This window comes from Engystomops pustulosus, chromosome 3 (genome assembly GCF_040894005.1).
Source record: "Engystomops pustulosus chromosome 3, aEngPut4.maternal, whole genome shotgun sequence".
NCBI lineage: Eukaryota > Metazoa > Chordata > Amphibia > Anura > Leptodactylidae > Engystomops > Engystomops pustulosus.
In genome coordinates this window covers 222584881-222598133 of record NC_092413.1, presented here as the reverse complement: position 1 = coordinate 222598133, position 13253 = coordinate 222584881, and the positions used below count along the sequence as shown (strand labels likewise).

Here is a 13253-nt window from a genome sequence, read left to right as displayed (position 1 = left end):
GGTAGCAGATGTGACTAAGTGGTGACAGTCAGATGAGATCTTGCTGCGTGGTCCTGTGTCCCGATCGTGCAGAATTCAGGATATAGAGATAAAGACGAATCGTAGAAAAAAACAGGACGTAAAACCGCGCTTCTCAAATGGTAGTAATGCTTTATTTCACAACGGGACAACGTGTTTCGGGGGCGTAATGCTCCCTTCTTCAGGTCCGTACAATTTAAACAGAGTTCTAGTGAACACATAAAATATCGTCATAAGTAAAAAAAAAAACAGTAATGTCCATAAAAATATATCCATAAAAATATATGAAACACATAATTGGAGATAAAATAAATAGATAAAAAGATCTATAAATGTATGGACCAATATATAAAAGCCAGGACGTTCTCTTGGATTTAAATACATTTAGTAGAACAATGAATGCACACTGGCTCAGATGTCTCAAGTGCCTTACATATTTAACTCATATGTAACAAGCAGATAGGAACAGATGTATTCTTATGTACAAAATTATGGTAATAGGTACAAAATATATATAAATAATTCATAAAAAATAGAGTACCATATATACTCGAGTATAAGCCTAGTTTTTCAGCACAAAAAATGTGCTGAAAACCGAAACTCGGCTTATACTCGAGTAAAAAAAAATATAGGTTTTACCGGGTTTTTGTGGTAAAATTAGGGGCCTCGGCTTTTACTTGGGTCGGCTTATACTCGAGTATATACGGTAATTCATAAAAAGTAAACAAATATGTACTACTGACCCGGAGAGTCCTTGGCTAATGTTATGCACCTTGGGGAACCTTGGATGATCTTGAATATGGATATAGTGCCTGAGGGCAGAAAAAAAATGTGTGTATATATTTCTTATGGCTGTATAGTGGTATAATGCATTAAGCCAAGGGCTGATGGACTTACCCCGGTGGTGTAGGGGTTAAAGGTAATGTGGTTCGATTTCGTGAGCACAACATATGCCGATAGTTAATCTGTGCATAAGAATAATGGTACCATGAGGGATCCGCAATTTGAATGGATCTTTATGTTAAGAAGAAGACAATACAGGCAGTCCCCGGGTTACATACAAGATAGGGTCTGTAGGTTTGTTCTTAAGTTGAATTTGTATGTAAGTCGGAACTGTATATTTTATAATTGTAGCCCCAGCCAGAATGTTTTGGGTCTCTGTCACAATTGTATTTTAAAAATGTTGGGTTGTCATAAGAACCAGGATTAACACTAAAGCTTCATTGCAGACATCATTTATAACTGTTAAAGCTCTTTTTTGTAGCTAAGGACTAAAGTACAGTAAATTACAAAAATCCAGAGGTCCGTTTGTAACTAGGGGTCGTCTGTAAGTCGGGTGTTCTTAAGTAGTGGACCGCCTGTACTCACTTTCTCGCTGTGTGTGCGCGACTCCCGCTGCCGTCTTGAATATAAAGACGCTGGCACATGCACAGGAAGGATTGTGTTCCGCGCATGCACTGTGTGTGAGAAGAGATCGGAGCGGACATAGGTGAAGCCGCTGGATGGTAGGATCGCGATGGTAGGATCGCGATCACGATGGTGGAATGAAACTAAAGCTGATGTTTGGGGAATATGCGATAGTGTAGGAAGTGCGGGCTAATGCAGTAGCAATGTAATGAGTAGAGGGAATAAAGGTTAGTAAGACACGGGGATGAAATATTTTGATGGGGAAAAGTAATGACAGTATTGGATAAGGGTGGTCCTAGCCGTAGTACAGTAGCTATAAACAATAGTAATATGATGGGTAAAACTTTGGGGGGGGGGATTAAGGAGGTGGCGGACGTGACCTAAACTATGGTGAGTGATAACAAGTGTACAAGAAAATAATACGGGCCATAAGTATGAATATTTGCATCAATGGCAAAAGTGTATGGATTTGAGTAAAGCGTGGTGGTACTGGATACGAGGGGTAGGAAGTTGTAATTAGACTCTCTTTAGTGTCTCATTGAGATCATAAGGACACATGGTATTTAACTTGAAGATCCAATAGTTATCTCTTCTGATGAGCTGACTGTATCTGTCAGGATGTTCTTTGGGGATCTGTTCTATCAGGTCATTAAAGTTACGTTCATGGTGCGACGTACAGTGCCTAGACACGCTGTGGAGTTGGAAGCCAATTTTAACTTTATTGCGATGCCTGTTTATCCTCTCCCTGAGGGTTTGGGTGGTTCTCCCTATATATTGTAATGTGCAAGGGGACTGTAGCCATTACCATTTGAGAAGCGCGGTTTTACGTCCTGTTTTTTTCTACGATTCGTCTTTAGAGGCTGGTTGAGGACAGGTGAGGGCCGCTGACCTGCTCCTGGGCCGTGCCAACTAAGGGTTGTATCTGACGAACCCACGGACTCTTGACTGGGGTTGTCAGATGTCATTTGGGAGGAAGTGGATGACCTAGAAAACCTTTGAGTTGTTCATCAATACACTGCTGCTAGATGACACCGGCAGTTCTGGCCTCACAGAGTCACCTCTGTGCTGCGCCCAGTGCCTGCTCCACCTGACACCTCTCTGCCTGACATATTGGTTAATCAACTATGTTGATATGACACAGATCTAGTTTATCTAACAAAAAAAATTGAAATTTGTGGTATACAGAAGCACAAGAACTGACACCCAGGAAAAGGAGCAGAAATTGCTACAGAAAATATGTGGACTTTACACAGAATTCTTCCTATTCACTTCAGCAACAAAAAAGAACTGCTATTTGGGGTACACAGATCCCCCAAAATGGACAAAAAATCACTAGTACAAGCAGCTGGAGGCAGCACGTGCAGTGTGAAGTGCCGAGATTGGAAATGGTTGCCTGTTTTTATAGGGCTGTGTGACATCACATAAGCCTGCCGGTCGCTGATTGGCTTACAGGTCTGCACATGTGATAGAGGGTGTTCCTTTCTCCTTCCCAGAGTTCTCTGCTTCATGTAACACATTGTACTCACGCCCATTTTGGTAATAAAGGAGGAAAAAGGAAAAACTTTGTTCCCACGAATCACCGTAAACTTCGGATTCGTGACGAATCAAAGTTTTCCTGAAATTCTAACCCAATTCCGATTCGTTAGAATCAATTCCCTCATCTCTAACTATAATGTACTATAATGTACCGAACTATATTGTACTATAATTTACTATAATGTACCATACTATAATTTACTAAAATGCACCATACTATGTATTCTTGGAATACGCTACCACTAAATCACGCAGAAAGGGTAGTCCTTACTAAGAGCATCTTGTTGCCGGAAATTTTATACGTTTTATGCAATTCTCCCTGCTGGATTGGCAAGAAATGGTTCAGTTTTATTCGAGCGATTATAAATAAATTACTTTGGGGGAGGAAAAAGGTCCGTATTAAACAGGAAACGTTAGAAGTAGACAAGAAAAGGGGCGGACTTTCGCTCCCTTCCTTCTACCATTATTTCTTGGCGGCACAGATTCAGTACATTCTAGAAAATAAATGTTCCATGGTATTTCGGACAATCATCGCTCGGGTGGGGCAAAGATTCAAGTCTATTCTCACCCTATTGGAGTCTGGTCAGCTGAAATGTCATGGCATAAAAAAACTTCCTTTGGCGGTGTTATTGGAGAACACTTGGAGAGACTTCAAGAGCCTATATGGGATTAAGGGGGGATTTAAATTTACTCCTCTATGGGGCAATCTTAATTTCCCAGAATTATATAAAATGGAGGATGTCGGGTTTTGGGGGGATAAAGGGATTAATTCTTTGGAGCATCTGGGGGAACAGGGGGTGTTACCCTCTTTTCAGTTTTGGAGTACTAAGGGGATTGTGGATGAGAAGGATTATTTTAGGTATTGTCAATTAGCACATGCATTTAGGAAAGAATCAAATCACGATAGGTTTATGATACACGAAGGTGGTAACTACACTGAAATTTTAGAGTCAGAGTTGTCACTTCTTAATTTGTCCAGGATTTATCGCTTGATTAGAACTGACATTGATCAGAATTTCAGTCACATAAGTCAAGCGAAATGGATAAATCAGGTTGGTTTGATCACTGCAGCACAATGGCGAGATATTTATAAGAATGTGGTTAGATCCTCTATTAATTTAAATCACAGATGCACTCAACTTAATATTTTATATAGAATCTATTTTTCACCATATTTAATGTTTAAAATTGGGTTAAGTGAAAAATTCTAATTGCAAGAGGTGTAAAAGAGCTCATGCCGACGTCCTCCATGTCCTATGGGACTGCCCAAAGATTAGTCCATATTGGGAGATTTTTACGATATTAGAGAATCAGCTTCAATGCTCCCTGCCGCGAGTAGCTACTTGTGGGATATTGGGCTTGCTTCCGATCCCCATAGATTCTAGATCAAAAAGTGACCTGGCCTTGAAGCTTTTTCTCCTAGCGAGACTAATATTAGTTAAACATTGGAAAGATGATAAACCGCTAGATGTGAAGGAATGGAGTGGAGTAATCTAGTTGCGCGTACTATATGTGCGTATGAGAAACGCTATAGGAAAGGTAACAGACTCGATATGGGACCAGTTGAGAATATAATTGCAATTTTTAACCGGGTTTGCCCAGTAGATAGGTAGTTAATGGGAAGGCAGTCAATTTAGGTTCTTTTCTTATCTTTTTTTTTTTTTTCTCCTTTCTCCAGCACGGGCAGAGGGTGGTAGGGAGGGGTTGGAGGGTTTCTATGGGGAGGTTGGATTTGTTGTGTTAATGTCTTAGTTGCTCTTAAATGTATGGAGCTCTCATATGATGTTAATATATTATGGTCATCTATTGCTCCCCTATGTATGTTATATATGTAACATTGCATTTTGAAAAAAAAAAAAAAATACTATGTATTCTGACCATCCTGTAATGCTGTTCAAGCAATATACAAAAACTGACCCAATAAAATTTTAAGAACCTGCGCAGGTCTGGTTTCGGGTCCCCAATCTGAAGCCCAACCAGTAACACCTGTAATCAGTGCTGGGACCAAACCCCCCAACTTCTTTAGTACAGAAAACCCAAACCCTCCAAATTCCATTTGAAGCTGAACTTTGTGGTTCAAGTCCACTCAACGCTACTTTAAACTTTCTAAAAAATGTTTGTATTAGTTTAGAAAAATACAAGTACTTAATTTTATTAAGATCTGGGCTGAGGGTGTGTGATTGGTCTTAGGTCTCTGTGTAACATCTGCGCCCGTTCAGTTTTCAGCTCAATCATCTGTCCATAAAGTACAGAAGAAGATGACTGTCAGCTATGATTTTGTACTTATTTTATATTCTGTCTGGCCCTAGTCTGAACACTGCCTTATTCCACTCTTGGCTGTCTTAATTGAATTTCTTCACATCCATCTGCCTCCTGAGGCTTTCGTTTTGGGATGCATGCAGTTAGCCTAGTTGTGATGGACAGATGCTTTCTCCATTCACATTCCTCCCCTGCTGGTCTGTTTTCTGTTTAGGTCAGATGTTAGGATGGTCGGGGCAAGTCCTCTTTGTCTTACTCATATTTGTACTGTCTTCCTTTCCTTCTGTGTTTTGTTTTGAGCTGCTTTTGTATTTGTATTTCACATTGGTGCAGGAAGGGAACGTCGCCTAGTTGTCACCTACCATCTAGGGTAGGATCAGCAAATAGTGAGCCCTGACACTTAGCCCCCCCCCCCCCAACCTGCCCCTTACTACTTATTGGGTCCCCCCTAAACAGAGGCAAATAACTGGGCGACATTCCCTCCCTGGGTAAGGTGTGAACACATAACAAGACAAACAAAACACAATAAGGCGAGGGATACAATCTGGGTCGGCAACAGGGGGGAATAACAATAACCAAATCACAATCCAAATAGAAGACACAGGCAAGAAATCAGAAACAAAAAACTGGTGAATATAAGAGAAGAGCTAGTGGACACAGCACGATAGCAGAGTGAACAGCAAGGAGTGAGGGCTTAGCTGGATACTTATAGGGAACCTAGGCCCTGCCACAGGTGGGAGGAGAAAGCAATGCAAGTGCACAGTTTTAACTCTTGCAAGACAGAATCAGAGTGAGGTGCGTGGCAGGCATCAGGTTCAGACTGCAGGATGACAAAAAACTCAGTGGGGCACATTTACTTACCCGGCCGATGGAGTTCACCCGAAGTGCATTGTCCGACGTGAATGCACTTAGCCGCGATTCACAAAGATCGTGCGCCCGATATCCTGCATCTGTCGCTTCCCCGCTCAGGTCCCCAGAGTTCACCTTCTTCTTCCCAGTGCATGTAAGTGCATTGGATGCAACGAATTTGAATATTAAATCCAAATAGTCCAAAATAGTCCAAATTGTCCAAATCGGCCCTAGTTGTCAAGACTAGAAATGAGAGAACATACTCGTCCGAGCTTGATGCTCGTTCGAGCATTTGCGTACTCGAAACTGCTCGTTGCTCGGATGAATACTTCGCCCGCTCGAGAAAATGGCATCTCCCGCCGTTTTGCTTTTTGGCGGCCAGAAACAGAGCCAATCACAAGCCAGGAGACTCTGCACTCCGCCCAGCATGACGTGGTACCCTTACACGTCGATAGCAGTGGTTGGCTGGCCTGATCAGGTGACCCTGGAAAAGACTAGCCCCTGCCTGCGCTGCTCGGATCATTCTCTATCTGGATGCCGCTAGGGAGAGAGCAGCTGCTGGTCAGGGAAAGCGTTAGGGTGTTCTATTAGAATAGTGTTAGGCAGGAGTGATTCTACAAGAACCCAACAGCCCTTCTTAGGGCTACAATAACGTTATACATTTTTTTTTTTATTTGCTTGTGGCTGGGCTTGCTGGCACTAGTAGTGCAGCTAGTACCATATTGTGAGGAATTTGCAGGGGGACTTGCTGTTGTGTTTAGCTCTTAGTGACACACATATCCACCTCAAACACCAAAGTGGGACAATTTATTAGAGGTTTGATTAGAATTAGGCAGAGTCTGCTGATTTATTTTTTTTTTACCTTTATTTCATTTTATAGCTCAAACTCATCTTGCTAAGCAGTGTGCTTTCAGTGTAGGCTACAAAATAGCCATAGGAGAACCCCAACGGCTTACTTAGGCCTACAATAGCGTTATATTTTCCTTTTTTTTGTTTGCTTGTGGCTGGGCTTGCTGGCATTAGTAGTGCAGCTAGTACCATATTGTGAGGAATTTGCAGGGGGACTTGCGACCGTTGTGTTTAGCTCTTAGTGACACGCAAATCCACCTCAAACACCGAAGTGGGACAATTTATTAGGGGTTTGATTAGAATTAGGCAGAGTCTGCTGATTTTTTTTTTTTTTACCTTTATTTCATTTTATAGCTCAAAGTCATCAGGCACAGCACAAAATCCAGTTGTGTGCTGTCAGTGTAGGTTAGAAACTAGCCATAGCAATAGGATAGCATCGTTTTGTTAAAAAAATAAAAAATAAAAAAAAAAATAAACACAAAAAAAAAAATTAAAAGTTTACACTTTAATTTTGAAAATGTTTAACCCGAGGGCTAGGGGTAGAGGACGGGGGCGTGGACGTGGGCGTCCAACTACTGCAGGGGTCAGAGGCCGTGGTCCTGGGCGGGGTGAGACACCACCTGCTGATGAGGGAGCAGGGGAACGACGCAGAGCTACACTCCCTAGGTTCATCATGTCTCAAGTTACTGGGACTCGTGGTAGAGCACTGTTGAGGCCAGAACAGTGCGAAGAGGTGATGTCGTGGATTGCCCATCTGTCGCCGCCATGCTGGAGACCTGAAGTTGCAATCATAGCAGCGCAATATGAATGCCCCATACTGTCGCTCTTAATCATGGAAGTCGTCTCCATGGCTGCCTCCACATGTCGTCACCCTTATCAAAAGAGCTGTGTCAGGCTCATTTTTCGGGTGTTTCACCAGATACGTTATGGAACTTGGTCACTATGTCGCCACCATGCTGTGTTATCGACTAAATATACCGTCAACCTTTTGTTCACATAGGAAATCATTTCACCTCCTTTGGTGAAACCTGAGTCCATTTAGGGTATGTCGCCATGACACTCTCTAGCCTGCCGCTGCTGCCGCTGCCTCTGCATGCCGTCCCCTATAGTGTCAGGGTCAATTATTGGATGTTTTAGATGCTATCTAGCCTCATTCTGTCACTCTGTCATGGCCATGCTGTTGCCCATAATTTTGGCATAATGGTGCGATTAAGCAGCCTCAGAGGCATCCATGCATGCTGTCCCTGCTGTTTCCTGTCCATTTCCGTGGTGTTTCCATCCTTTTCTGAGGTTCCCAGGTGTTTGGCCAAGCTTCCCTGTGCAGAGCCTTGGTCCCCTTGAAAAATGCTCGAGTCTCCCATTGACTTCAATGGGGCTCGTTATTCGAGACGAGCACTCGAGCATCGGGAAAAGTTTGTCTCGAATAACGAGCACCCGAGCATTTTAGTGCTCGCTCATCCTAGTCAAGACACAAAGTGCAAAGCTTTGCCAGTTTTAGACTCCTCAACCAAAACTCTTTAAATGCCGCTAGTTCCAACATGACTTTAACAGGGGCTAATACCCTCCCAAATTTGTTGGTGCCAGCAGCAGGGGACACAGTGATTTAAATGCCACCAGCAACTTTGTTTGTGGGATTTAAACAGTTAGACAGTGTCAACACTGATTGCGGGTGTTACTGGTGCAGGTTTGGGTCAAAATTCGAATTTTGAGGGGTCCATTCATCACTAGTCAAGATCTAATGTAATAGGACATCAAAGTTTCTCTGTTTAACAAATTAAGTGAGCAAGAACTGAAAATTAACTAAAAAGGATGAAGAAAGTTTTTTTCTTGGAATAACACTGAAAAATGTATCCACCCGACAACCGTGTCTCCTTGTTAAGAACAGGTCTCCTTGAGGACAACCAATGGAGGCTCTATTTACTCATGGCTACCAATCAGAGCTTTATTTTCCCCAAACTGTTTATAAATAGAAAGCTGAGCTCTCATTGGTTGCCAGAAGCACCTAGAACAGTTTTGCTGTCAAACACTTCTGATCAATTTCCCCCATTGTCTCCTTTCCTGTAAGCCACACAGAATTCATTAAAGGGAACCTGTAAGCAGAAGTTGACCTAATAAACCACTAACAGGAAGTCATCAAGCAGCTGAGCTCCTCCTAGATCATGTCCATTTCTAGGCGCATGGTGGTGGCAGCTGGTATTGATGGCCCTGTATCTAGACACATCACTAACCAGATCTCTTTCATTCTGAGGTGAGGAGAGCTTGACTTCATTGATAAACTCTCTGCCTCCATGACTTTATACAACCAATTAACATCTCACTTCAAAGTTTTTAGCTGGTGACAGGTTCCGATAGCATGTACTGTGCTGATATTATAAATGCCTTTTCAGAATGATGATTCCTTTTAGTACTTTATATAAAGCGGAGGCACAGCTGCAGTCTGTGTGTGCCTGTGTCTCCTTACATATTCTTCCTCTCCTTTGCAGCATTCCCCTCCCTGCTGAGTGGACATGACAGGAAGTGGGGAGGGGTGAGGGAGCTGCATGAGTGTGGAGAGCAGACTGACACAGGCTGCAGCTGCCCCCTACCCAGGGACTAACAAGATACTGCTGGCAGGGAGCCAGGTAATGTGAAATAAAGTTTTAGGAAGTACCGAATTGATTACAAAAGCTGGAAGACATTTTTGAAGTCAGCATACCATAGCCTATTGAATCTGATAGCAGCTAAAAATCACATTCCTTGTGGCAGGTTCAAATCTGTCACTTGTTATTACACCACACAACTAATAGCCTTCACTGGTAGGGTATGAAATAATCTTTTTTAGCAGTCCAACTTTTATGTTAAAAATCATACATTTGTCTACACAAATTAATCACCAATTCATATATATGTGGGCTCATAAGAGCCACTTTTTGCCTGACCTGAGTCACGTTTAGATACTACCGAGGTGGTCATTCTATAGTACCTAGATACAGGCAGTCCTCGGGTTACATACAAGATAGGTTCCGTAGGTTTGTTCTTAAGTAGAATTTGTATGTAAGTCGAAACTGTATATTTTATAATGGTAGATCCAGACAAAAAAATGTTTTGCCACAGTGAAAGTTGGAGTTTCAAAATTTTTTGCTGTAATTGGACCAAGGATTATGAATAAATCTTCAGTACAGACACATTACAGCTGATCATTGCAGTCTGGGACTATAGTAACATCCAGAGAGGTCACCAGAGGTCACAGTTGGCAAAGGGGCCCGTCTTTAATTAGAGGTCTTCTGTCAGTCGGTTGTCCTTAAGTAGGGGACTGCCTGTATATGATATTGGTGTAATATTTGAGAGGAGAACATCATTTTTCAAAATAAAAGTGCCAGAGCAGTAAAGTGCTACAGATACAGATTGTTGAGATTGTAAGCAGATAAAGATTCCATTTCTGACAATATAGAAGAATTATCAAACTGTCTACACCAGAAGTAAGGGATTTAAACCATTTTCATGTAGTTTTCCCGACTCGTTCGGAAAAGGGTGTGGCCCAGGAAAAGGGAGTGGCTTAGTGTGCACACCAGAATATTGAGTAGAAAAGTAGACCAACCAATCGCCGGTTCAACATGTTGTATCTGGGGCTGAATAAGACTGTGGGCTTTCATAAATCTCCCCCTTTGTCTTTAACTGCCCGTGTGTCTTGTTCCACAGAATACAGAAAGATGGTAGCAATCATGAAGAGGGTGAAGAGGGTAATTTGCCTATTAATTCTGTACTTCATATGTACTTGTATTGTCCAGTCTTTTTTGCCTTGTTTGCACTTTGGTGCAGGAAAGGAACGTTGACCAGTTGTTACCTACCACTCAGGGTTGGCTTGTCAATTAGGTAGGGAGAGCTGGAAGGGCGTTTAGCCTAAGGGGTCATTGTCCTTGTCTGTCCTTCCAGACCATTCCGTTACAGCAGAATAACAAATAATTTATATGTTCTCTCCCAGTCTCTCCGCGATTAGGTTTTCTAGAAAAAATATTACGTTCTTACAATTTAAATCTCTCTTTTTTCATGACAAAAACTTTGGTGACCTCTTTGTTTTTAAGACTATAAATAAGAGGGTTAATCATCGGGATTATAACTGTATTAAACACAGAAACATATTTGTCTTTATTGGACACGTATTTTGATGGAGGCCCAAAGTACATGACCATGGCGGTCCCGTAGAGCAAGGTCACCACCGTGAGATGGGAGCTGCACGTCGAGAAGGCTTTGGACCGTTGAGCTGATTGAATCATTAACACGGAGGAGATGATGACAATATATGACAGTAAAATAAACAAAAAGGGGAAAAGGATGACGATAAAGGTGAGAAAAACCACCACAATCTCACTCTCGCGAGTACTGTCACAGGAGAGCTTCACCACAGCGAGAGTCTCACATACAAAATGGTTGAGCTGGTTTGGGTTACAAACTCTCATCGGCATCACTAGTGATGGAACCACCGTGGTCAAAAAACTGCCCACCCAGACGAAGGCAATGAGTTGATAGCAAATGTTCCACCTCATAACGATGAGATAGTAGAGAGGTCTACAAACAGCGACATACCGGTCATAGGCCATAACGGCCAGGAGAAGGCATTCTGTACCCCCCAGGAAGAGTCCAGCATAGACCTGAACACCACAAGCTAGCAGTGAAATCCTTCTACTAGAGGACAACAGGTCCAGCAGAAGTTTTGGAACAGTTCTGGTAGAATAGAATATGTCTATGAGAGACAGGTTGCAGAGGAAGAAGTACATGGGGGTGTGTAAGTGAGGGCTGGAGATGATTATACACACCATGAGGCCGTTACCGATTATCGTCACCAAATAGATGACGGAGAAGATGAAAAACAGTAGAAGGTTTATCCTAAAATTTCTGGAGAATCCGAGGAGGATGACCTCGGTGGCAAGTGTCCTGTTGACAGGGAGATCCATCTTATATATTGATAAACATTTCAAATTTGTTGCTAGACATGAAGCCTGTAAAAATATCAGTGAGTGGTCTCTTCATGTCCGGGAGACGTCATGGCGTTAGGTGTCACTTCCGATCCAGTGACTGATGCGGGAAGTCGTAGCCAATGTAATATTACTCAAAGGATGGAGACTTCTCAGTTGTTTGGAGCCTGAACGATCTGCAAAGTGCAACGTAATATTAATAATAATCTTTATTTATAAAGATAATAATAATAATATTCCATAGCGATTATAAATCATGGACATATTCAAATAATATACTACATTACAGAGTTCAGACAGTCATATGGAACAATAGGAGGGAGGGCCCTGGAGACATTCACTAAAGGTTCGATTTAAGGTAGGGATTAATCTAAAATCACTGGCAGATCGAAGAGCACGGGTTGGCTGAAAGAGAGAGGAGATGTATGGAGGTGCAGCACTGTGCAGAGCTTTGTGGATGAGGGTGATTATTTTAAACTGTATAAGGAAGGAGACAGGTAGCCATTGCAGTGACTGGCAGAGGCTGGAGGCATCCGTGTAGCTATGAAGTATTGCTGTATGATTAATGAAAATGATTTTATTTTTATATGCTTGCTGAATATTCTGAAACAAAGATGATGCCAGACTATGGATGAAAGTTGATCACAGTTCACTCCTCTGCACCGAAGAATGTAATTGTCAGCACCCGTCCAGCAAACGCGCAACCACAACCAGGCTTGGCGCTAGCTGTCAGACTAGGTAAGAGGTGGCGAACTCACCCTGCGACGTCCCTGCGGGCTAAGGCCCTGCCTAAAGCAGATAAACCGCCCTGATAAGGGCGAACCCACTATCAGGAACCTAACTGACCGTCCATGAGTGACCCTACAACAGGACAGGGGACACTTACTTCGTCTGGCAGCTGCTGGATGGTGGAACAGACAGGTAACGGAAATACAGGTATAGACCAGTGTTCACACTGGCGCACAGAAACCATCACAGGACTGAACAGGTAACGGGAATGCAGGAATAGACCAGTGTTCACACTGACACACAGAATACAAACACAGGACTGAGACAGGGACAAAACAATAGATATATACAGGTCTTCCAGCAGATAATCAAAAAGGTTATATACAGGTCAGGTCAAGATCAAACGGGTTATATACAGGTCAGGATCAAACGGGTAATATACAGATCAGGTACAGATACAGGCAGACAAACAGAGACAGGTAAAACTGAACTAGATACACAGGTAAGACAAGACTCAAATAAACCAGCAAGCCTGATGGATACAGGTACAGGCAGGATATACACAGGTCAGGTCAAGATCAAGATCAGGCAAGTATACACAGGTCAGACTAAAAATAACCAGCCAGGTAAGATGGGAATGGGCAGGTATATAAG

General features: G+C 42.5%; 1 protein-coding gene across 1 annotated transcript; it reads right to left on the bottom strand.

The window, feature by feature from the left end:
- Positions 1–10919: 10919 nt before the first annotated feature.
- Positions 10920–11849, bottom strand: LOC140122975 (olfactory receptor 5V1-like). The gene has a single exon (XM_072144224.1). The coding sequence runs from the start codon at positions 11847–11849 to the stop codon at positions 10920–10922; it is 930 nt and encodes a 309-aa protein (XP_072000325.1).
- Between the last annotated feature and the right edge of the window lie 1404 nt (positions 11850–13253).